Source organism: Leptosomus discolor, chromosome 2 (genome assembly GCF_034619465.1).
Source record: "Leptosomus discolor isolate bLepDis1 chromosome 2, bLepDis1.hap2, whole genome shotgun sequence".
Classification (NCBI taxonomy): Eukaryota; Metazoa; Chordata; class Aves; order Leptosomiformes; family Leptosomidae; genus Leptosomus; species Leptosomus discolor.
In genome coordinates this window covers 55,967,053-55,992,714 of record NC_141392.1, presented here as the reverse complement: position 1 = coordinate 55,992,714, position 25,662 = coordinate 55,967,053, and the positions used below count along the sequence as shown (strand labels likewise).

General features: G+C 39.5%; 1 protein-coding gene across 1 annotated transcript in view; it reads right to left on the bottom strand.

The window, feature by feature from the left end:
* MTHFD1L (methylenetetrahydrofolate dehydrogenase (NADP+ dependent) 1 like) overlaps positions 1-25,662 on the bottom strand; it is a 154,335-nt gene that overhangs the window by 58,282 nt on the left and 70,391 nt on the right. The window contains exons 21-24 of the mRNA XM_086461102.1: positions 6,111-6,250; positions 4,538-4,579; positions 3,377-3,477; positions 2,770-2,947 (exon numbers count right to left, since the gene is read on the bottom strand). Coding sequence (XP_086317228.1) covers positions 2,770-2,947; positions 3,377-3,477; positions 4,538-4,579; positions 6,111-6,250 — 461 coding nt within the window. The remainder of the gene's footprint in view (positions 1-2,769; positions 2,948-3,376; positions 3,478-4,537; positions 4,580-6,110; positions 6,251-25,662) is intronic.

The window sequence follows — 25,662 nt, the reverse complement described above, 5'->3', positions numbered from 1 at the left end:
TACCATACAAGTGACAGCACTGCTGTTCCACTCTCCTACTTCCAACTGCTGCAGTCCCCATCCTTTGCACAGTAAGAATGAAACAGAAGCCTGAACATTACCCTTTAATGTTTTTGTTGGCCTGAATTTACTTTTTTACAGTATTTTAAAATCTTTAGATGCTTTTATAAAATCCCTTCAACATATTTTTGAGGCTTATAATATTTGTGTTAAGTTACAGAATATTAAGTTGATATAAAGATGTGATTCATTCTCTTTGTGCTTAAGATCATGCTGCTTATGCAACACAGCACAAAAAGATGTGTCTGGGGAAGACATTAAAGTAGAAATCAGTCTCATTTTCTTCCTTCATAGAGGCAGAGTCCACCCCCACCAATCCTTTCTACTCATTCATACCACAAGACTGTAAGCTACATAGAATGTAGTAACATCAAAGCTTAAATATGGGACTCGTCAAATGCTAATGTGCTATCTCTGTAATAAAAATGTCCTATGGGGAAAACTATTACATGTATTTCTGAAAGAATTTTTTTTCCTATTTTATTAAGCAAACCCCACAAAATCCTCAGTTTCCAGAGCATCTCATTAGAGACAAACTCAGAAAGGTAGATACATTGTCCATTTTTTGGCTGTAAAAACATTCCGTGGGCAAAATGCCTTGAATAGATGCTGCAGCACGTACATTCCCAAGCTATTTCCATCCATTCTGTGAAGGCAGTGGCTAATACTAAAAGGAATTGGCTGGATTACTGACATTTGGGAAAACAGTGGGGGAGATGGAAAAAAGAAATAAAATGGGTGGAACAGATAAGGTGTATATATCAGGGAGGAGAGAGAGTAAAGGACAACAGCAGGGCATATGTACCTCAGGCTGAGAGGAGATCTCTCTCTCGAGAAGGATCAAAATAGGAACTTTCAGCCATTGAAAAGACCGAAGTTGAGGTTCTGCTTTTAAAATATAGCATTCAAACATTTTCTAAAGAAACTTAAGTAGCACTGTCAACTGAGGCATGGATCTGAAATTTGACAAGGGCTTCCTTGGTGACAGAGAAGTCTATTTTGCTGCCTGAATTTTAACCTGCCCACATTTGGACAGTCAGGAAGGTCCTGAGAAATCATTTGTATAACCTTCTCGGCCATACATCCCTCCTAGTGTTCTGCCTGCACGGTGGTAATCCAGCAGAGTGCTTTCAGGGGCCCAAGTAGCCCTTCCTTGCAAGCTGCTCCTCTTGACAGCTCATGATGCTGAGATACTACCTTGCAGATGACTGCAATAACAAAGTCTCCGAGACATGGAAAGAGTCACCATCTCTGGCAGACATAAGATTGAAACTTGGATCACACTATCCTTTGTTATGTTAACCTCACTAATGGCTAAGCAAATTAAACACAAAGCCCAGGCAAGGATCAGAGGAACAATGATAGGTGGAGGAACCCTAGTAATGTAATCAGTGGAAAAACCTAATCAGTGAAAATTAGAGCACACTGAATTGCCTGTTTCCTAAGACCATTCAAGGGGAAGGATGAGGCCAGGCCGTTGTCCTTGGAAGCACCAAGGTAAGTCAACAGGAAACTCTTTCATCAGAAAACTTTGCAAATGAAAGGGGGTGGTCGCCTACAGCAGCACAGGACTCATTATGGAATGTAGGAAGAGCAGCATTTTGTGACTATGTAAAACATTTTAAGGGGATTTTTGAAGGGGATTGTGGGAATGGGTAAGGATTGTTAGGGCATGCTTCATGGAAGGACCAAAGATAGGGAAAGGAGTAATCAAGGTGGATTAAAGAGGAACAAGTGTGGGGAAAAACGTGGAGGGAAAAAGTGAAGAAAGGGTTGGTTATATGTAAAGGTGTCTGGTCACTAGCTTGTCTGATGGAGCTCTATGCTTGAAGACCACAGTCTGTCCTCTATTCTCACTAAATCTGATTTCCGATCACTTTCTGTGTGTGTGTGCTCTCTGCTCTAGATATGTATGTATGAACACCAGAGAGCAGGAAAAGAGGTCTGAGTGCCAGCAGCTAGAGTGAGCTGTAAACTTCAGGGGCTTGCGGACCCTGGTGCCAGCAACTGGAGCAGGGCAAGGGCACTGGGGGCTGCTCCTGGATTGACTGAGGATCTAAGGCCACCAGCAGCAGTGACCCATATATCGTGTGCCATATTGTACTAGCAGACTCCAATCCCGATCAGCAGAAGAGAAGGAACACTACCGGCCCACTTGTGCTCTTCGTGTTCGTCTGAGGGCCGTGGGTCTGTAAGTGGGTGCTGGTAAAGGCAGTGCTTTCTCTCTGCATTGACCTGGTTGGCTGGGCAGACGTGTAGCATGAGCGTGCACGTGCTACCTCTAACATCCTTCTCGTACAGAGAAGCTTCAGGGAGCCACAACTTGGTGCAATACCCACGACTGTGAAACAGTAACTATATTTTATTTTAGCTGACTGTGAGGACAAATATCATGACTGTGAGATCTTTGTGGAGAAGCTACCCACAATAATTTGTGAATGTTCCACGTACAGACATACTTTTATGTTAAACAAGAAAGTATCAGAAACAGCATTCAATGCACTAAATAATGAGCATTACCAGCAAGTATTCTGCTCCTCTGATTGGAAAAGCCACAGATTGTTTGTTCTCTCAAGCTTTTGTGATTTTAAGCCAAGTCAAGCCTCTTTCAAGTATGTTGGATAGCTTTGTTGCAATGTTCTTCTTGTTTTAAATCAAACACTGATGCAGCATGCATTCATTTAAAAAAAAAAAAAAAAGAAATCTTACCTCCAAGCTGTAGAGATATTTGAAACTGGTTTTCTGATTGGCTGCCTTTTCCACAGCTTGAGCTAATTTTACTGCTCCTTTACCACCAGCCGACCAGTGATTGCAGGGCACAGCATCAAATGCTCCAGACTGCTTTGCAATCTTACATACCAGATCAACCTCAGCAGGAGAGTCAGTTCTGCCAACCAAACAGTTCCATCTCATTATTTTGTTTAATTAGTGCTCTTTTGTAACCTTATATCTACTATCTAGCCTTATTCTACTATCAGCAGTTGCAAAGTAAGTTTATATAGAAATTGTGCCATAAACATAATGCATTTATATGCAGCATATGTATGTATAAGCTTCAAGAACACTTTTTGTAATTGTTATAGCTAATTAATATAGAAGATTAATAGTTCTGTAACAGTATATACTTTTTTTTTTGGTGGTTTTAAAATCTTAAGAACAAGCTACGGATTTAAAGATCTTTATATATATGATGAAAAAAGGAAATTCTTTAACAGCTTCTCTCCTTCATGCCAAAACTGATTAATTTAAAAACCAATAAAAGTGTGAAATTTGAACTGTGGATTTACTCACAAAAGTAATGAAAGAATAGACTTACTTGAAGACATTTACAGCAACCACAACAGGAACTCCAAAGAGCTGAGTAATTTGAATCTGTTTCTGCAGATTACAGCAGCCATCAGCTACCAGCTGGAGGTTCTGTGCAATTAAACAAGAATTTATGGAAATTCTAAGATACATCAAGTCTTCTCCAGCCAAAGAATTTTCCATAAATTAAATTGAACATAAACAGTGCTGATCATGACAGTTGCAGGCAAGTAAAATGCTTCCAGACAAAAATATTTTGGCACATATCTTATTAATTCTTATTTCAATTAATAAGCAACAGACATATTTAAGTAACGAAGCACTGTCCAAAATTTGTACATGAATGCATTGCTCTCTTCTGGAACACAACACAACAGTGCAGCTGATGACTGATTGCCTGTCATGATTGTGAAAGGGCTGTTAGCCTCTTGCTTGCAAAGTTCATAAACTACAGTAGTAGGGTGGGGTTTTACATACAGATGTGTTAGATGCATAGTCTAATCTACATATACACATATTTTGCAGATAAAAGCACATTACTGGATTTCCTTATTTACTCTTTTACCTTACACTTTGTAGGCCTTGTCTTAATTGCAACACACATATCCTTAGCCTGATAAAATCAAATGACCGGAATTTGTCTACAGTGAAGAGGCGAAGAAAATAAACCTGTAGAATCCACTCTTGTTTGAAGAGTGACATCGAACACTAGACACAAAGCACAAACAGATTAAACCTGTTGTTTAACGAACAGGTTAAGCTAGCATTAATTTCAGGGAGTGTCTTTGACCCTGCACTACTCTGTTCTTGTGCTTCCATAAATGCCTGTATGTTGGAATGAAGAGCTGATCGGTCTGAAAACTCAGTGGTCCTGGAAAAACTATTGAAAAAAAGTTATTTTTCAGCTAGCTTAGTTCCTCAGTACAATCTACCATACAGTCACAGACATAGCACACACTAGAGGGATAACACCAAGTTGCCAGGGGAAGATGAGATGGCCTTACTTGTTGGCAATGCCTTTTAAAGGTGTTCGCTGAATGTCAGCGTTAGAGCATGCTAATATCAAACCTGACGCTGCACACTACCCAGCCAGAGGAACGAGAAGTTCTGATTCTCCATATACCACATTATTTTGTCCCTCTAAACAAAAACTTATAATAGTTTCTTTTACCTCTTCTGTGTATTCTTTCTTCAAGGGGGCACCAGCAGTTACCTGGAACAATAAACAATCAAAGTCATTACAGTGACACTTGCATTAATCCTAAATGGTCAGAAGTGTCCTTTTGCTTACTTTCTATAGTGCCAGTCAGCACATACATTACATACAACATCATAGTTTGACTGCAGCTTCTGTTTCATTCTCAGTTACACAGGTACACGGAGAATAGCAACACTTGCTATTGTATTTGGGTACCAAGATACACCTAGTGAATCAGCAACTAGTTGTAGAAGATTTATTAGAGAGAACGTAACTGGATCCCATTCTACATGCTTAACAACCCACCAGCAGTGCAAAGACAATGGACAGCAACCTCCAACAGCTGGCTGAAGGAATAACAGAAACGCAGATGACTAGAAGAGGAACATCATCTTCAGGTGTCCTGTAATTACTGCCCATAGCAAGGAACTGCATGCAAGTAATTTACTTTGCTGCAAAGCACAAAGCTGTACAGACAAAGAGTATCACCAGGGTACTGTATTGAGTCTCCAAGGACCACATACATCAATCCCACGCACCGGACTTAGTCACTTTTGTCTCAAGCATTGTTCTTGATCCGTTTCATAGTTAACTTCCCAGTAAAAGTATCTGGTAGCCTACATGCCTCTGTGATGCATCGTATAAGCAAATGAAAGCTTTATAGTTCCAAAAACACAGATTAGACAGAAACAGAGACAGTTACTGAGACATATGTAAGTCCTATTTTTGCTAGATTGAATCATAACACATGGAGGAATATAATTAAAAATAAAGTAAACTTGCATTAGAAGTGGACTAAAATGATAGAAAATTGTATAATTATGTAAACCTGAAAGACTGAAAAAGGACAGCTCAGCTTTAGCTCTAAGAGATGATTAGCTGTAAGGGAGACCATGAATTCCAAAATTTTGTGGCTGCAGAAACAGCTCTAGTATTTTCACCAGTGAGACTGTTTCCCTAGCAGCATGACTCTCTTGCATGCTGCTGGGTAGACAAAAGTGTTTCTAGAAGTGTCTGTCTGCTTGGCTAGCAGAGTCTGATCTGATTGTATGATTGAGGAGTACTTCTACCATCAGTAACCTTTACAAGTTTCTTAGTGGCTTAAATAGCAAAAAAATTATACACTGGTGACTGGCGTTACACTGGGAACATTTGCAAAATTTTATCAGTTAATTTGCTCAGGGATGCTAATGTAATCTGAGAAAATCAAAAGGACAGAAGGTGTTCCCATTATTGCACTGAATACGCTATTTCAAAAGGCCGTGAAAAGAAACATACACATTATAGCTTTTTTCCCCATGCAAACAAACTTCACTCCCTCAGCAAGATTTAGTACTTCTTCAGAGCTCTTTCAATCCTCTTCTTTCATTTGTGTCTTTCCATTCCTGCATTACCTTTAAAGGTAACATCTATCTAATGAGGTAACTCAGGAGCGATATCTAAATACTGCCCTATAGGCTATCCCAATATTTCTTAAACAAAGACATTTTACTTATTTCAAATATTAGCAACAATTTTATTTTCCAGGAAAGGTGTAAAAACTTACATTTGGCCCACCTCCATGCATCTTCAAAGCCCTCACTGTAGCAACAAGTACAACCACATTGGGAACCAAGCCAGAGGCTCTGCATTTGATGTTGAAGAATTTCTCCATCCCAATGTCAGCACCAAAGCCAGCTTCAGTTACTGTTAAACATTAAAAAAAAACAAAACCAAACCACACATAAAGCATGCTTTCGGTTAAACACTGGGGGATATTTCTACTTTAGCATACAGTGCACCTAAATATACACCAGTACTCAGTTTTAAATGAACTTTCAAATAGAGTTCTATTTACATTACTGAGTCTGATAAAAAAAACCCTATTCCCAACACAGAAATAAATTCTCTTATTCTTTATATGTACGCTATGTCATCAACAGTAGTCACATGGGGGGAAAAAAACCCAAGCAATCCAAATTAATTGGAATCAAAGTCTTTTAAAAACATCTAGTCCATCTTGTCCACACTGTTTCTGCGTAATTATATTTATTTTAAATGTTTGCAAATTCTTACATTATTCATCCTCCCTTGATTTCACGAAAAATGTGCCTTCATCACAACTAATAGACCTAAATTCTGCTAGGTTTGTAGAACTTCTGGTCATCTCTTGCTTTTGATGAGAGCGTGTTTAATTATAAACACAAACCAGTAGTTACAGTCATGTCTCAGTGTTGAAGATACCATTAAACAGTGAATTCTATAATAGGATTTTGCACCAAAGAAGTCAGACATTAATGTAACATGACTCAGGAGAAAAATCTGTGCAGAATTAGGATATGCCTGGCAAAGTATTTTTAGCAGAGCTCCAAATAAAAGATAAGATAATCTGTATTGAGTGATGTCAGTCTCTTCATAGCTAATTTGCTCTGATTCATCAAATATCAATGATTTCAATTGCCTCTTTTAAAATCCACATAATTTCTTTTTATTAGACAAACACACAGCAATTAAAAATTCAAGGGATTGAATCTCCTGTTGGTGGAAAATTTGCCAGTGTAACTATTTCCCATCAGAACACACGGAAGAGTTGGGTTCAATGCACGCCTCTGGAAGATGTGAAGGGACTTTCAGCCAGACAAGTCAGGGTGGGAAAACAGCTTGCTCCAGAGGCTTCTGGACCTGACTCCAAGCAGGGCTGGTAACATGTCCTCGTAACCCCAATCAGCTTGCAAAACCTAGTAAATTCCCTTTTCTTCCTCTCCCTCTTGCCAGCAGTTTTGACTCTCATGCTTAGGAGGGGAGGAGACCACAAACAGCTGATTGAACATTTTGGAGCTGGAAACCTTCAGCAGGGTCAAGGAGGAGGAGGCACAGATCTGCTTTGCTGCTGTGAGAGAAAGTATCTTTCTGTTGGCAGCTGATGTGCTTTAGGAAGTCCCAGCCTTTGTGCATTTGTCCTCACCCCACCAGTCCTTTTCCACTTCTTCGTTTTGCACAGGCTGAAACAATTGCCTGCGTGGCTCTGCTCAGAGGGAGGAAACGGCTGCTGGGACTGGGGGAGGAAGTAAGAGCTAGCAAACAAGGGGGTGGGCATGTGGAGGGGAGCAGGGACCTCTTGAAATAACAACATCGCAAGTGTCATGATGAACATTCTCCAAAATAATTGTAGTAAGTGTATTATCTTTTACTGAATAGCCCTGAGAAAAACAGACATACCAAACACTGAAACAAAAAAAAAAAAAAAGCAAGCTTTACACAAACACAATAATTCATAGGAACAAAGCTAATGTCAGGATAAGTCACATTAAAAGCAGAGCCAGGGATCACATGTCTGCTTTCCAGCAACCCCCATTCTTCTTCTCCAGTCTCTTATGTGGCACAGCGTGATTAATGACAACTCTGAGTCAGAAATATATAACCACGATCAATCTTTAATATAAACAACAGATAAACTACCAAGTACTTGAGAGGGTGGGAAAATAATTTGTCTCTTACAGAGATTGCCAGCGTATACACATAGCAGTCTCCTAACGTTTCCAAACAAAGTTTCCAGGGAGTTAATCCTTTTCATGCCAAGCCTTTTCAAGGGTCAGTTTTCCTTAGAGAAAAGGGGATTGCAAGTCTACCTTTCAGTGAGAGAAAAGCAGAGACGTCATCCTTCCAATACGCACAGCAACTACTCACACAGCACTTCACAGCTCTCGGGGAGGTGCCAGCCACCTTTCAGGCAGCCTAAGCAGCCAGGGCAAATGCCCAGGAAAGCTGTGCAGGGGCACTTATCTGGGTAGCTGTGCATATTCCTCTATTCTTTGTAATGCTTTCCTTTGATATGGAGGGTGAAATGCACATTCGCCTAAACAACCCAAATCCTCTGTCGACATCTGAAAAGCTAACAGAACACCCGGTGTTCCCCAGAGTGAGTGCTACAACACGGAAAAAGGGGATTTCTTCATTTGAAGTGGAGGAAAGGGAGAGGAACGCCGGTGCTTTCTCCAGTGTGCGGAAGGAAACAGGATGTAGTAGAAAAGCTGCCTGGATGAAAGTTGCAGCTCTGTTTTATTTCCTCTGAGGAATAGTGAGAAGATAGAGTAATATGCCAAGCTATTATATCTTAAAATCTTTGTGCTGAAACACTTAATACAATTATTTTCAGATTGTTTCCTGCTTTCAAACGAAAGCATCAATGAAAAACAAACACAGACTATGAATGGGAAGTGTCAAGCTAGTCTGCTCTTAGAGATTATGAGATAAAACAGCTAATCACTTTAAATGTAACCACAGAAATTTAAAGTAATACATGGGTTCATTTATTTTGGTTATCATTTCTCATACATGGTTTGTCAACAGAAGGCAAGTACCGCCTTCACCTACAGGTGAACTGATGATGATTTTTGGGAACAAACATCTACCTAAGCAGATGTGGTCTGCTGCACCTCAACTGAAAGAAAGTTTATGACGCAACCAGTACTACCTGCCTACACAGAGTCTTTACCCAGTTTCAGCTCCCCTCCCTGAAAGCCTTTTCACCCTGTCCCCTGCCACACATCCATTTCCCAGGCCTGTGAATCACTTCTACCTGGGCTGCTGCCCTGCAACCAGGCAGGGGGGTTGAAATAGTCGTGATGATGCTGGCATGATGTTTATGGCTTGCTTTGATTTCCCAACCACAAACACAGCAGCCCTAATGAAAGTAAAGAGGTAAATGATTTGCCTTTAGTGAGCGCATAGAAAATATACAGGTATTTGCACTTCCAGCCTGAGAACACAAATCCATGGCAGCATATGCTGACCTAGACCAGGGCTTTTACAATCCCAGGCCCTACTTTGCATTCCAGATCCCCTTCTTGCACTGATAGGACTGGACAATGATCCAGACAAGTACTAAAAGATTATCTTCTGGGTGTGATTTTCAGTGAGTACAGCTCTCTGGACTGTCTCACTGCATGGTCATATAAAGTCCAAAACCTAATTCTACAAATACTCTGTTGTTTGATTTTTATGCTTCAATTTTACAGCCCAAGTATCATAACGAACACTAGAATGAAGATTAAAAACTAAAATTTCATGTACCACAAGTGCACTACCATTACATTACTTTTAACAGTGAGACATAGGTCAAACCTAGCGATTAAAATACACATAGATATCAGAAGAAGCAGAAACTGCATCAAAATGCTCCAATAAGTTCAAGTCATTTCTTCTCATTAAAGATCCATGTGAGGGTGACCAAAAGCTAAGCTCATTGTAACACATCAGGGTAACTGAAGAATCTTCTTTCAGAACAACAGCAGGCAAAACACAACACACAATTACTACAGGTCTTTCTACAGGTTACTTACATAACATCTATTTCATATAGTTCAGCTAGCAATATAACCAATAAACCATAGCTTTCTTTCAGAGCAAGAACCCAAAATATCCAGATTAGGTACAAAAGGAGAAGGAAAAGCTCATAAACGTGAATTAGGCAATAAGCAATGATGAGAAGTCTGTCAGGCAGTGTAAAGTCAGAACTATCAATACTCTTCACTGAAGTCTCTATTTTTACTCCAGGGTTCAAGCAAATGAACAAATCACTCTGATGGCTTTGTTTCTTGTTTATAATTACCATAACCTCTTAATGGAATTACTGCCTTGACAAGCACATCTGGGAATATTTTATCACCTACACATGACAATAGCTTAAATAATAGCTAATCAGATTTTGTCATGCTTAATACAAAATGTAATTTTTCTCCACCTAAAAATACATCAATCTTGCTATGGCTGCATAAAGTGGTTTCACATTAGCCTCACATTTACATACTGCTCAAAAGCCTTACAGAAAGTGATGCTTAGAATTTTTTTTAAACATATTTCACCCACAATTGAACCTCATGTAAACTGAGGGTAATTTCTAGTGAAAGTAGCTTCTCCCTAGTCAGCCCTTTCTATCAATAAATCAATGTCAAAATAAAACATTTATACTATAAAGGGCCAAGTCAGATGCATACACGAGGCGAAGCTTTAGGACATGAATTGTGAGCCTGGATTCCTGAACAATGTAAAAGGAAATGGAAACTCTGAGCTGCAAGCTGCCATTTACTCCCCACATGTAAACATATCTGTTCTGGTGCAGCTGTGTGCTGGCAAACTCAGGAAAAGAGTTCAAAGTCACAGAAGCACATGAACTGTGAACCTGGAGCTGGAGGCATGCTAGCTGTAAAGTACTGATAGGTTCTTGGTGAAGTGAAAAATACCAAGGTGCACAACCGCCAAGATAAACCAGGATCATCAGTGATTTCTCTAACAGGATATCATATTTTTGTTAGTATAGCTAGGGATGAACAAACCAGATGTTTGTCCACTCTGTCTCCGGCAATTTATCTGATGTGAACTTCCATTATTATGACTGATTTTGGAATGTAACAGATACTTTTTTTTTCTCCCCCCCCTTTCCTCTCTCATAACAGAGGGAGTTTTCCTGTTCATTTTTCTTCTGATGCATTCATTCTCAGATGACATGAAACACAGGCACTCGCTGCTACCACTGCTGGACACAAAGTCCAGCAGAAAATTACACATGCATATATTAAGGCTAAACATTTTTCATGCCATGAAGAAAATAGTTTTATTGGCTATCAACATTTTATGTTGTTGTTGAGAGGCCTAGGAGAAAAGGTAACAGGAAAAATATTTGCCACTAAGCTTAGCAGAACATAAGCACATTGGAGGTAATGAGTACTTTTCACCCTTCACTGAAGAAAGATGCCAGGGCAGCATGTGCTTTGCTGAGGAATGGGCACTGGAAACTTCTGACGACCACCAATCCACGCTTGACTGAACCAGCAGTCCCGGCTTCTTAAGCCAAAAGGATCACATTTTTAACAGCTATTAATAGGTTTTCTTCTGCAAGAAGTCCTCAACAAAACAAACTTCACTCTCAGAAAGCAGATTATATGAAGTTATGTTCAATAGTGTATTACTATTCGCTTGAGACCCTTTGCATGGATGTCTTTCCAAACGTAGACAGAGAGCAGCCCACCTACACAAGCACTCCCGGAAAGACACGCTATAAATGCCTGGTTCCACCAGCAAAGCCTCCAAGCCGCAATACTCAAGCTATAGTGCTTGAGACCTCTCCTAATACAAATTTCAAAAAAATCTCCTGGAAATTTTCAATTTCTCCACACAAACAAAATATGCCAGCTGAAAACAAAGATTTACATTCAAGTACCCTTCCATCATACCCCATGACTGTAACAGTTCAATTCATGTTGCCTTCCTCTAAAGGAGACTTGTCTCCAGTGCCTGAGAGCTTCAGGCTTTAGCCGACTGTCACTGCCTCCTGGCAGCAAGGGCTGCACAGGGAGATTGGCTCCCAGAAATACACTTCATTTAAGTGCTGATTCCCTTGGGACACCACAACAAGCTATTTCAACCTTTTGCTTGGAAACATTTCTTTTTCCATAAGAGATTAATTTTACCATGGAAATGAAGAGCAGCTTTAAATGAGAAGCTAAAGGTTACACCATAACCTCTAATAGTTACTCACTTTAAACATCAGTTGCTGTTAACTTTCCACGAGCATGCCATACATTGAACAAACGAATAGGCACAATGACTCACACAAATTATTCCCAGACTATAGACAAAAAACTAGAAGAAAGTTCACTGTATTTACTACAAGCCAGACAGCTGAAGATAAATCTTAAATCTCGAATCTCTCACAATTAAGGATGCAATTCCTCTTTGTGTGTTTTACAGACCTGCTTGTAGATGTATGCTGCACATGTTGGATTTGAAATTCTGGGGAAGGAATCAAACTGAAAACTCCAGGAGCTGACAGGAGTGGCACTGTGTGACAGAAAGCATGCTCTGCACATCTCCACAGCTCTGCTTGCCTCCTCCTCTTGAAAAAAATACAGAAGTGCAACTGCAGTGATTCCTGCCTATAAAGCACCAATTTAGGGCATGGTTTTACACTGTGGCTGAACCAAATGAGCACCCTGCCTTGCTGAAAGAGCAATTCCTGTTTGCTCTTAAGTCTTCCACCTTTTTCCCCTGCTCCCTCCCTCCTTCCCTGCTGCCCAGACTTCCCACAGGTTTTGGCACTCATCTAATTGGAAGGTAAACTGTTGGAATTTGCTAACCAGAAAACAAACAAACAGAAAAACACAGAACAAAAAAAAATTATTTTTTTTCCACTGGCTTAGATTTGAATCAGCTGAAGTGAGACCAGACAAGTGTCCGAACGTGTTCAAACAAGCAGCAAAAGCACACAAGCAGAAGCAAGGGAGACACATTTCCACAGTGGCAAACTGTTAATTCATCCCTAGCCACCTTGTCAAACCATACTCTTGATATTTTGCATGTAAAATTTGACATCTTCTCACAGCTCACTAGTAATGAGCTCATTATTTAGATTTATTACTAGAGATTAAAAACCTGAAGACGTCTTACAAACCACAAACAATTTGCTCTAATGTGGCTTCATGGGCTACATGTTTCTCTGAATCCCTCTGCTAAGCCTGCTGGGTTTTACAGTCACTTTCTCTTAACTCTTATGTCCTATACTCATGTAAAGACCCATAACTCATAGGCTAAGTGTTGGCCCCTGACATGAATTGTAATGCACAGCTGAATACACTAACCAAATACACAGAGTTCCCCCTTTTCTAACCTCCCTCTGCTACAATATTAACTAGAAAAATTCAAACAGAAGAATGGTGAGTTTTAGGTTGCATCCTTTTACCATTCATAGCACGTTTCCTTTGAGATAACAGAGTATCATTTGCTCATAAGACAGATGACCACGTTTTCAAAATGGAGAACAATTAATAGCACAGGAATAAGGCAATTACATTATCTCATACTTAAAGAGATCATCATGGCCTTTGGCAAAGAATTATTAGCCTTCTGGTAATTACAAAATTAAAACCTCACCACTTTTTTATTTGGGGTTGCGTGGAAGGAATAATTAACACCAGCACCAATGGATCTTCATTTAAGGCTGTTCTATAATTCCCCAACTGCAAGTAATATATATAATTATGGTACCCCTAGTATTACCCTAAGTGCTTATAACAAATTTCATCACACATAAACCATGTTTCTCTCTGTATATGTCACTACCAGGCTTTCATTTCCTTCCACTTTAAAAAGATCCAGCTGGCTGAAGCTCCTGCCACAAATACACCTTCCATCAAACTGAAGCGGCTCTCTGTTGAGCTCCCAGGTTTTGGGTCCTCCTACTCCCCTTGAAAGAGCTATGGGAAATGGAATTCGAGCTTGCTTTGAGAAGTCATGTTACAAGCATCTGGAAAACACTGATTTCAAGAAGTAGGCAGAGAGCCTGAAGATCTCTTCCCTGGAAAAATTCTACCCATTTCATCAAATGGCCATGAAGTATCACTCGCCTTAGCGCCAATATTGCACTGATTCATAAAAAAGGAAAGAGGGGACGCATGGATCTTATTCTTGAGACAGAAAGAACACCACTGCAGCGTACATTCTGGAAGATGACATACTTTCTAAAGAGCAGCAGAAATATAATCAGGCAATGAGTGATGACACAGGTAGTGAACGATGAATACGTAATTTTTTGCAGCCATAGAGGGTACCCTCAGAGCCTACCACAATTCAGAGACAAAATCCATTTAACCAACCACCACCACACGCCAAGCTGTGGGTGTTCATGCACTCTTGCATACCTTCAGATGGGCAGGGCTATGAGAGGCGGTGAGGCAAGGAAATTGCCTTGCCAGCCACACACGCTCCTCCTTGTTCTCATCACAAAACAAATCTGCCTGTGCATGGACAGCAGAAGAGTGGTGTCGGCTGAGGCGGATGCCACACAACAAAGAGCTGCTGCTGAATCAGGATGATCAATGCTCCTGTCACTTGGTGCAATCACCCGAGGCATGCCAGGCATGGCATCATCAATCACTGCGGCGTAAGCCCACCCCATAACGCATGCAACTATTCGCTTTGGGCTGCCGCTGTGTTAAAACTCCCCCAGAGTCTTTACCAAGACACACATTTTGAGAAGTGTTCCCCACTCTGTACTTCTAAAATCCTGGGGAGTGCTTGCTTATTATGATAACAATTTCACCCACGACTTAGGCACTATCTTTTCAGTGTACACATGTAGCAAATCCTCCTCCTCCTCCTCAGAACAGGTTCCAAATTTATTTAATTCCACTTACTCTTTGCTAGGAGACAGAATGCCTTCTGTTCGTGACTGGCCTGGCAGGGGACGCCAACAACACTGCTCTTGACAAAACTACTGAGCCATGTTTTAGAAAGTGCGTCTCCTGTCGTGTATCCCCAGGAAGAAGAGTATTCCACTGCACTAGCAGTTTGTCTTGATGAAAAAATGGCCCAGTGAAACTTCTGATTTAAACGCTGTACATTACTCTGCAAGACCTTCCCGAGAGCTTAGCTGGAGAGCTCTGTGCTGGTGGAAATTCCACAAAGAGGACAATACATGTATCAAACACATACAGAATTTAAGATATCAATACACAGAAAGACTTTCCATAGAGAGACAAAGCACCAGATACTGTCAACAATATTTTAGGAGATAGGAAAAAAATGCCTAGCAGCAAGAACATGCAGCATAAAACACAGGGAGCAGATGAGGATAAAAGAAGCAGGCATGTAAAGCCCACTGTGCTGCACTGACTTTGTGAAATAGCCACATGTATGGAGAAATGCAGCAGGAGCAACTCTGGAAATTGTGGAAGCTTTTCAGATGTAATCCATCCAATACTTTCTGCAGGTAGGCATTAGCTTGGTTGTAATCACCTATATTTTTAAAATAAACTGTACAAAACCAGTTTTTGAACCTCTACTCAAAATGTAAGATTGATGATTTGTGTCAAACTTATCAATATGTATTTACTATTTTCCCTATAATTTTTGGACAAGGAAAAAGGACTCATCTGGTTAAAACTGCTGTGGAAAATAACTGTGTCTGTTGAACCATATGTGTGTGCATATGTGTAATCTATCTTATCGAAAGAATTACAGTCTGAAGAGAGTGAAGGTACTAAGGTCACACAGCAACAAATCCCACATAGAAAAGGATTTTCCTATGTGGATTTCCTAATTAAGAACACAACCAAACCCAAACCATAATTCTGCTAGTTTACAAGCCAAATCCTTTCAACTCATGGCTAAGCCAATTCTTTAATGCATATTGTGAATTTCTGCACTTAACCACAATTCATGTAATCAAGGCAACAAAGTTGCCATTGCACACTACCCATTACCATTTCTGAAATATTTGTACACTATTAGTGGACCCTCCTTTACTATAGATTATTTTTTTTTTCAGTTCTTCTTCATAATTGCCCATCATCTTGTCATTTCAGCTACTCTGTCATCCTTGGCCCTCCCCCATATTTTTGTGCCTTCTCACTCCTCCTGCAGCAACCTCAAACTGTACGCTGCATTCCTAATTGGCTGCAGGAAAAGCTGAACCTGCAGCCCTTGATTTATGAAGCTGTTACTTGGCCTCTTGGGAGCTCTGTTTGAGATACAGTAGATGGAGGCAGCAGATAGACGCAGCACCCTCATGCATGTAAAGCATCTGCTCTGTCCCTGAAGCTTAACTCCTACTCAGAGCTTGAAGTCAGGGCTAAGTTGAAGATATACTACAATCATATGCCTTATTACTGCAGGAAGCTAAGTTGAAGAGTTTGAGATTGTCAGCTTCAATAAAGCTGTCAGCATAGCAAATCAAGGATAAAGGGACCAACAGAAAGACCCACCATACAAAAGAAAGATCGGACACCCAAAATTTTAAAATGGTTGTCATACATACACATTTTCTCTTACTATATTTGACTCTAATCTGTTTTCTCAATCAAATCAAATTAATTACACAGAAGTTACATAAAACTGGGAAAAAAAGAAAAAAAAAAGACAATGTCAGAGCAGCAAACTGACCCTGATATACCATTTAGGATATTAATCTTTTCTTTTAATGTATGATTTTATAGAATCAGAGAACAGTCTCCAAACACTTTCAAATATAGTCAGCATCTGACCTTCAAAAGCACTTTGGCTATTTGCCAAAGCAACACTCTTCCCGTTAGCAAATCATACTGGCCATACGTAACCTAGCATTATTTGCAATCTAATTAACATGATTAGAAATGGTTTAGAAACAAATTTATATCTCTAGTCATGATTTCTCAGTATTTTTCTTTAAAACTAATCCATCCCACCAGGTCATAAGATCAGATATGTAAGCAAACCTAATTTCTGTTTTCAAAGAGAAAAAACTATTTAGAAATTCCCAGCATACAACAACATATATGGTTTGTTGTTTGAAAATTAAAACCCCCAATGATTTGAAGTCAGAGTACTTTCAGAGAAATCACAATATTTTTCTTTTATATTTTCTTATTATAGAATATTTCACAAAATTTATGAGGCAAAATAAAATGCAAATAAAAATCTTAGGAACCCTCTGCATGTCCATTTTTCTTCCAAGAACATCTAAAGACATACCTTAGCCTTTTCCCCAAGCCATGACATTATTTCAGTTGTGCTGGTAGAGAGGGAGGCACAGGATGAGAAGAAAACATTTCAGAGATCTGATCCTGAAGAAGACAAGGTAGCTTTGAACAATTCTCCCTGAAATGCCTATTAACTGAGCTCTCGGTGTATATGTGTTTATGGAATACCAATGGAAAACAGAAAATCGATTCTGCTAAATATAAACTTTTACTAGATGTTATTAGAACTCTGCCAACTAGAATTACCATAATAAATAATGGAAATACATATATTTATGTCTTTTTCACATTTTACGTTTGTATTGACTTCTCTGGAGCCTTCAAGATTTAAATTAACAGTTCACAAAAAAATATACACGAAGTAAATAAACAAGCATTGCCCCCTCCACATTTGTACATTATTCATGATTTTAATTATAAAAGCTTTCAGGAAAAAAAGCACTCCTGCCTGCAGATTCAGAACAATGGCTCAGAAAATAAAAAGTAAAAACCAGTTTCTCCAACACGATGGAAATGTCTGAACAAACCTAATTCTTACACAAGTAGTCAATAAAAAGAACATTAGATTTCAATATCAAAAATCCAGTAAAACAAACAAACAAAAAATCTAATAAAGGGGTTTCATTTTCAAATGATATTAAAAATAAACCATCCACCAAAATTAAAATTCAGCCTTTGAAATGGGACTTGAACTCTTTATGCATACTCTGCCCTGCTGACCCTTGCTAAAGGGTGTAAGTCAATATGGCATACTCACAAATGGAGAGAGAGGATGATGGATTTTCTGCCAAACAACCCTAAGCAAAAGTAATGCTGTTAGCTAGAGAGCCTGCTTTTATTTCCTCTGCCAAGTGATGAATTAAGAGAACTTCCTAGCATATATGATGTCTTACAGTTTGCATTTTTTAACCTCTGTTGGATTTATTTTTTTTTTCTTATAAATAAAAGCAATACAACCAGCAGGTAACAAAAGAACAAAAGGAACTGCTTATTTGCTTCTTATGAGTTGGAAGTTTTAAAACTAGGTAAGATTGCTAATTTGGGGAGGGAAGGGAAAATAAATAGGACAGAAGTTGCAATGTCACCAGTTTCTACTCAGTAGAATGCTATTTTATTTATGAGGAACTGAGCAATGCCTCTACTTTCTGAATGAATGACAGATCCCTCCTATCTATTTTTGCCTCTGAATAACTGTCCTGAGATGGAGAATAATGGATAGCCCTTAACAGTTGTATACGCCATACTTTTAATTTATGTATGTCATTGACAGAGGAAAGAGTTGTGTTAAGTTCTAAAATGTTGCAGAAGAGGTCAGCACACAAGGCATTAAAATACCATGTCAGCTTGTCAGTGAATTCCTGATGCGTGTTTAAGTACTGGCAGCTGCTCTAGAAAAGCCCTGTTACCTTAAAGTTTCTATTACTGTAGTGTTTGGCATCTCCCCATTTGCTATGGTGAGACAGTTCTTGCCCCCAGGGAAGTTTATAAACTGAATAAACAAATCGGGAAGAATGGGATTCCATATGCAGGCATGGAGGCTGAAACTACTTCCTTAAGGCCACAAAGATAGTCAAGGATGGAGCTGGCAACAAGATGTATGCCTCCTGACATGCACCACACTGCCTCAACCACAAGACAAACCAGGATTCTCCAATAAGAGAACATGTGCTGCTGGTGACATGAGATGGACTCAGCAGCTCTGTCTCCTCGTCTTTTACTGGGCAAGAAAAGTCACCTCAAGACATCAGCTCTTCAGGAGCCAGCCAGTTCCAGTTACCAGCCAGCCAGCAGGAACATTCACGCCACCCTTCCTGCCTCCCCATCGTCATCACAGCATACAATTCCAGTTCAAACACTATCTCTGTCTCTCTTCTACTCTGAAAACCCATATGGAGAGAAGAAAGCGTGGCTTTCTCAAATAAGCTATGCATGTCTGGTTCTGCACTTGCTTCTGACACAGCCAGCTCAGTTACGGTGTGACACTTCACTCAGCACAGGACCGACACACACGTGTGCCACTTCACAGCTCTTAGTCTGTGAGAAAACCACTTAATTCCTTCACCAGTGAGACACAGGGCAGCATCCATCCACCAGTAAAGTTTCAAAAAAACCTTGAAAACAACCATGCAAGGCCACACTATCTCTTCATTATTGTCTATCATGTCACTGTTATGTCTTAAATTGCTTTCCTCACACTGAAATCACTTCACCCATTAATTCAAACTCCTCTAAATGTACTAATTAAAATGCCTGGTCTCTCACATGACATCTGGCCTGAGAACAGTGGTGACTCCTGGTCACTAGGAGGAAAGGCTGTCAAATATATAGTTTTGTTATCCTGCTGGATGGACTTTTTGAGCAGAAGATACATAACAATTACACAAGCTCTGAAAGAAAGGAAAAGACAGACAGAGATGTTGCACTAGAGAATAAGTGTCAGATCCTGCAAAAGAAATTAAAACAAATTGCAAGAGTCTTCAGCCACACAAATTTAAAACCAGAAGCTAATAAAGTGAGCTCACCACAACATATTAAAGATGGAATAAAAATTAAAAAAAATATACAACAGCTGAATGTACTACTCTTAACAAAGAGTGAATTGGGAATTTCAAAATCCTGGGTGGGGGCGGGGGGGAAACCAACACCATAAAGCTTGTAACAGCATTTTATGTAAGTTCCTTTTCTCTTGGTGCCTTGTACCTGAAAAGTATCAAAACCTGTATTTAAGTAATGTAAGAGGAGTGGAGGGCCAAGTGACTACAGGCTTAACGGTTCTCAAACAGATTTTTAAGACAAGAATAATTTTTTTAAAATCTTAGATAAGTAAGAAATATAACCTTTGTCTACCAGAGGCAGGCTATGCCAGATACGAATCTTTCTCCAGTAACAAAAATGTGACTTCTCATCAATGTGGCCTTCAGGAAAAAAACCTGCTACAGTAATACATAGGAATACATTACCAAGGCTAGAAGAAAATGATTACATGATTAAGAGAGGGGAGAATAGGCAGCCATGATAGAACTGTGCGACAGGAGAGAGGACCAGCCTGAGGGCTTTCATTTACTATTTGCTAAACAACCTCAGCAGAAAGACTGAGGAACACTGATGGAGTTTATTGGTGATGCCAAAGTTTCAAAGCATTGACAATGTAGAGAGGAACTAGGATATCTCACAGGAAAAAGCTGCTGTGGTGTTTAGGAAGAAATGAAGAGAAACAGAAGGAAAGTTATTAGTAAACAGTCATTGCCATTAAGATTAATGACAAAAATCTGACCTAGAATTTGAGAACTTCATACCTGCGAACATCAGAAAAGAGTCTGGGAGCCTAGCAGTATTAAGTCAATCACAGAATGAGCGATGTATGGAAAAAGAGGAAAAAAAAAGTGATTGAAATGATGTTAAAGGTAAGAGTGACTCTGTGCATGTATCTATGTTGAAGAAAGTGAATACTGTAACAGATGTAGAAACTAAAAAAGCAGACAGGCTGTGTTACAGGATTGGCAAACCCAGCACTAATTATAAAAGATTAGAAAAGCTATGCTTGTTTAGTTAGACAGAGAGTATAAAAATTATCACCTGAGAAAAAGAAGACTAAGCTTGAACACAGTAATACAAAACAAGAGCAAATGAGTCCAAACTGGCCATGGAAACCCAGTTAGCTTACCAGCAGTAGCAGCAAGAGTTAAAATCCTAGCTAGTTTCAAACTGGAGCTCAGTCAGTTCATGAAGGAGATCATCTGATATGCTTGTCAGATAAAGCAGAGAACTCAGCTAAATGGCTGATGATTTATAATCACATGTTCTTTTATTCCTGTAAATTGCCCCTCATCATTCTGGATATCAACAACAGATTTGGGAACATATATTTACAAATACATTTTGTAGCAAGTGAATGCCAAGTGAATTCCTAATGCTTTGTAGAGTTACTTTTTCTCTAAAGCAAAGAATCTCACAAAATCTCATAAGAGAGTCCCTAATTTGGGAGCTTTTATCTTCAAAATAGCATCACCTCTCCTTATTGGATAAAACACCACTTTTTATGACAAATGTTAGACTAGACATAATTCAATAGTTCATGATCAATACCAACTTTCAGTTTTGAGTTTAGCTTTGCATAATTTACAAGCTCTGAAATTAATTCAACTCTGAAACAGAGACATATGATAGCAAGGTCAATGCTAGAATGCTTCCTGACACAAACAAAAACATTCAGGACAGCTCTCTTCTACCCAGTCTTCCTTCTGAAAAGCTTTATTTTGTAATGTATCCTCTAAAGACCACAACTGTCAGAAGAAAACATTTCAAGAGATCTGCAGTGAAAATGTGCAGTCATTCAGAACTCTCTCAAGGACTCTGAACACGCAAAGATGTAAGAAAAGTTTCGAATCTCATTTGGCATAATAATTCATAAATTATTTCAAGACTGTTTTAAGCATTTACTGCAATAGAAAGTAATTTAAATCATTGTCACCTTGCTTTCAGTGGCAGCAATCCATAAGCAAGGGATGCATGATTTGCACCCAGATTATTTGTGACAAGGCAGTTAAGTAAGTTCAGCTTTCAGGAACTTTGACTTCCTGTCAGTGAAGGAAAATGTGTTGCAAGATATCTCGTCTCTGAAAGACTCTCTAGCTTACTGGTTGGAAAGTTTGCTAAGATTTTAAAAGCAAAGGGGAGCAGGAGAAGATTTGTTTTCACTTTACAAGATGTGAAAGAAACGGAATTTACTTTTTCCTTGGCAAATGTGAAGAAAGAAATAAAAAGGGGACCTGGAATGTGAATGGCATCACCATTCTCAAGAATGGCAAAGATTCACAGATCTTCTAGCAGTAATGGTATCTTATTTTGCAGTTTGTGGTACCGCTGTGCCTTGTACTATTAGACCGTGACTTTAAAAGCCTTGCAGCAATACCAGCTAACACAGTATCACCTTCCTCCCCAACACCCCACTGCCACAGCTGTGCTAAGCACAGCTGCTGAGCAGCTGCACTATGAATGGGATTGGAGAAAACGCTGTAAAGTTTTGAATATCCCTTATCTTGTTTGTAGCACACACATTTCAGAGCAGGGCAGTAACACCTACACTGATAATGCTGTCAACCACCTTGTACCATGAAACCTTAGCCTTACTTTAACACTTAAAGAAGGAAAAAAACCACATTGGTTAAAAGAGCAAAATACTGGAACATAATCACATTACATCTTGTTTCTTGTGAAAATAAGCAGTGAAGAAGTCAGAAATGAAATAACACAAGGTAGAAAGATGCTGGACAGAATCTTTCAAAATTAAAGCTCTCTGGAGGGTGACTGCGTGGAACCCTTTCCAGTGGTACTAGAACAACAAAACCAATTAAAAATAAACCCTTGAATGCTACATTTAAATCTAATAATATCTTGTGCACTACCGGTGCCAAGAGAAGTTTAGTCAAAGTATTTGGGCTTTATTTGCTTTTTTTGGAAAGACTAAGAACATAGTTTGAAGTGTCTTATGACATTAAAAAAATCTACTGAAGATTATTCACTTAGTGTATTAAACACATATAATTTTCATAAGGTGGTTTATAAACTTGTTACACAATGTCTGCTCTGAGAGCATGTAAAATGGATACCCTTCGAAATACAACTTTGTATGCACTAAATAGTTAGAGCAGCTAGCATCAATAGTTTATTCTAACAAGAGCACCAGCACAATAAAAAGTGTCAATTACTTAGCTTATAAAATTTACTGCTTCTACTTGAGTTTATACCATTAAAAATGTGTGATAAAGTCTTTCCAATTAAACTAAGTGGACCAACTAAAGAAAAAAAACTGAAAATGAAATTTTCTTAAAAAAGGCACCAACAGCTTGCAATTACTCTCCTCTTGTCACCTGATACAACACCAGGAAAGACAAAGTCACACTCGACCCTGCCTCACACAGTGTGCTCTCAGCATTGAATGGGACATGTTTATCAGGTGTAGGAAAGAAAGCAACTGCCAAACACACAGTCCAAGACTGAAAAACAAACTTCAGAAGGACTTCGGTCTAAGATTCCAAAAACATATTCATACTTCACTTTTCTTCTGATTTACAACAACTCCATTCCTCAGCTGAAACACCTTTAAGGGATTAAAGAGATGGATGGGGCAATCTGCCAAGTTGTTTATTGCAATAATTTCTGACACACTGACAAAGATGACTTGGGAAAGCTCATTCCTCTTCCATCCTTTAAGTCTTCAGAACAACTCCTGGGCACCCTGCATTCACTGACTAAAACCCCCCATAGTTAAGAAACAATCCGACTGATGCGGAAAAGAAACTTGGGAGTTTTAGAAGGCATTTTGTTGCATTAAGCCAACACAGCAGGAGGAATGAGCAGCAGAGAGATGTGATGTAAGAAGCCCTGATGATGTTAAATGTGTCAAGCATCAGAAATTACCTCTTCCCGAGCCAAGCACCGGACTCATAACAAGGAGTGACTAGTTGCATTCTGTGTTGATAAAGTTACACACATTTCCCTGTCCTTCTTTTGGTTTATCGATATCTCCTTTCCTTTCTTAGCAAGGCTGCCTGCATACATGCCTAATACTTTGCTCTCATGGCATGCCTGAAGGGTAGCAAGTTAGTATGGGTTCTGCAGTCTAGTTCCCTCCAGTTCTGGGTGCAATTCAAGACACCTCTCTCTAAACAAACCTTTGTCCCTAGCGAAACACTTGAGACACCAGCAATCAGAATAAATTCCACCTCACTGATGTTCTTCATACTCCTTCTTCAGCTCTCCGTGAGATAAGACATACCTCCTGAAAACTACAGAACCTCTCACCATTTGTCTACTTGCAAAGTACACCAAGGATTTTTTTCCTGCACTGGAAACTACCACAAAAAAAAAGAAAACTGCTGGGTGATCAGGCTGGCAATACTTCTGTGATAAAGGCACATTTTTCTGTGCTTTGCCAGCTGCTTGTCAGCAGGCATTTGTCACCTCTTGCCCTTTAAGTAACTAGCAAGTCTTTCTAGGACAAGGACTTTATTTTTTGTTCTGCAGTACTTATGACTGGGACTCTTAACTGGCAGCAGTTACAGCATGGTTGAACCCATCTGCTATTTCCCAAATACTTGAGAAGCATGTGTGTGTGTGTTTAAGAACACTTGAAACTGTTTTGTGAAATGTTTCTTTCCTATACTGCAGCACCTTCTGCGGCAAAATATTACAGAGAACACTTGCCTCCTTAAATAGTGTAATCTTTGGAGTTAAAATCAAGTGTTTTACATATACATCATACATTGTGTTGGTCCAAATATGGGATTTCTGCTTGTCAGAGAAACAAATATGACAATTTTCTATTCATTTAAAGCACTCACTTTAATCTACACATCCAGAAACCTGGTTAATGTTCTTGTTGACAACAACTGCCATGACACTTCTGAAACAATGAAAGTTTTCCTCAAACTAATGGTGAGAAACTTTTCAGAAGAGGACTTCCAGCAAATAAAATACACTCCCCTGAACCATGAAATAAGAACACAAGCACAAGGAAAAATTTGTGCAAAATTAAATCTTTACAGAGGCAGCAAATTTATCCTCAGGGCTGCCAGTAAAAACTTCAGCTGCGATTTACAGCAGGTGTGGCCTTCAGTATTAGCCAGCTTCTGTGGATCAGCCACAAGTTTGATGTTGCTGTATCAGAGGACAGCGAGGAAGAACAAAAGGGGAATGAAAGAGGTTAATGCCACAAAATGAAAAACTCCAAAAGAAGTAATTCCCTAAACACAGGTAAAGATGTATCTCCCCACTCAGTCATAGCACAGGAGAGCCTAAACCCCAAGCTCCTTTCCCTGCCATTGCTGAGATGTCAGCTGTCCTTGCTGTTTAACGATGAAGTTGAACAAAAAGCAAATGATGCAGAATCAAACAGGCCAGTTTAGGCAACCTTTCATGCAAAAGGAAAATGAAATGTCAGAAACAGACTTTGGGCTCTGATAGCAACTGGGAAGATCGGCATGTTCAATGTGCCACAGTGCAACACGTCCTGGGCCGTCAGCACGGCTGCCCTGCCTAGCCCAGCTGCCGTGCCTTGCACAAGCTGCCCACTGGTGCTGGGGCTGCCTGCACCATGCAGCCATCCTCAACAGGCCATGCTTGCTTACAGCAAGGATGGGGTGAATTTGCAGGAAAATAGGCCCAAATCAGTAAAAGACTGAGAAGACAAGTGCAAGCCACCCAGCGATAGCCAAGACATTGCACTAAGAGTTTAGTGGCAAAACACATACTGACAGAACTCAAAATTAGAGCAAAAAGACTGAGTTGTCAGTACGTAGCAACAAGGCTCCAGGAAGAGGGAATGGACAAGATGAGCTAAAAGGCTTAGGCTATCCCAATGAGAGCCTGTGATTCACTTGGATACCTGAAACTGAAGCAGGGAATGCCTTTAATTAGTGAGAGTTCACAACAGGACTCAACGGTTAAACTTTGTTTAGATTTTTTTTTAAACCATACTGTCTCCACCGTTGCTAAACGACACTACTCAAAAGGCACTGCACGTTGCAATTCCAGCTGCAGAGCAAGCACAGAAACAGGCAATGCAGCCCAGAAACAGAAAGTACAGTTTAAAAATAAATTTAAAAA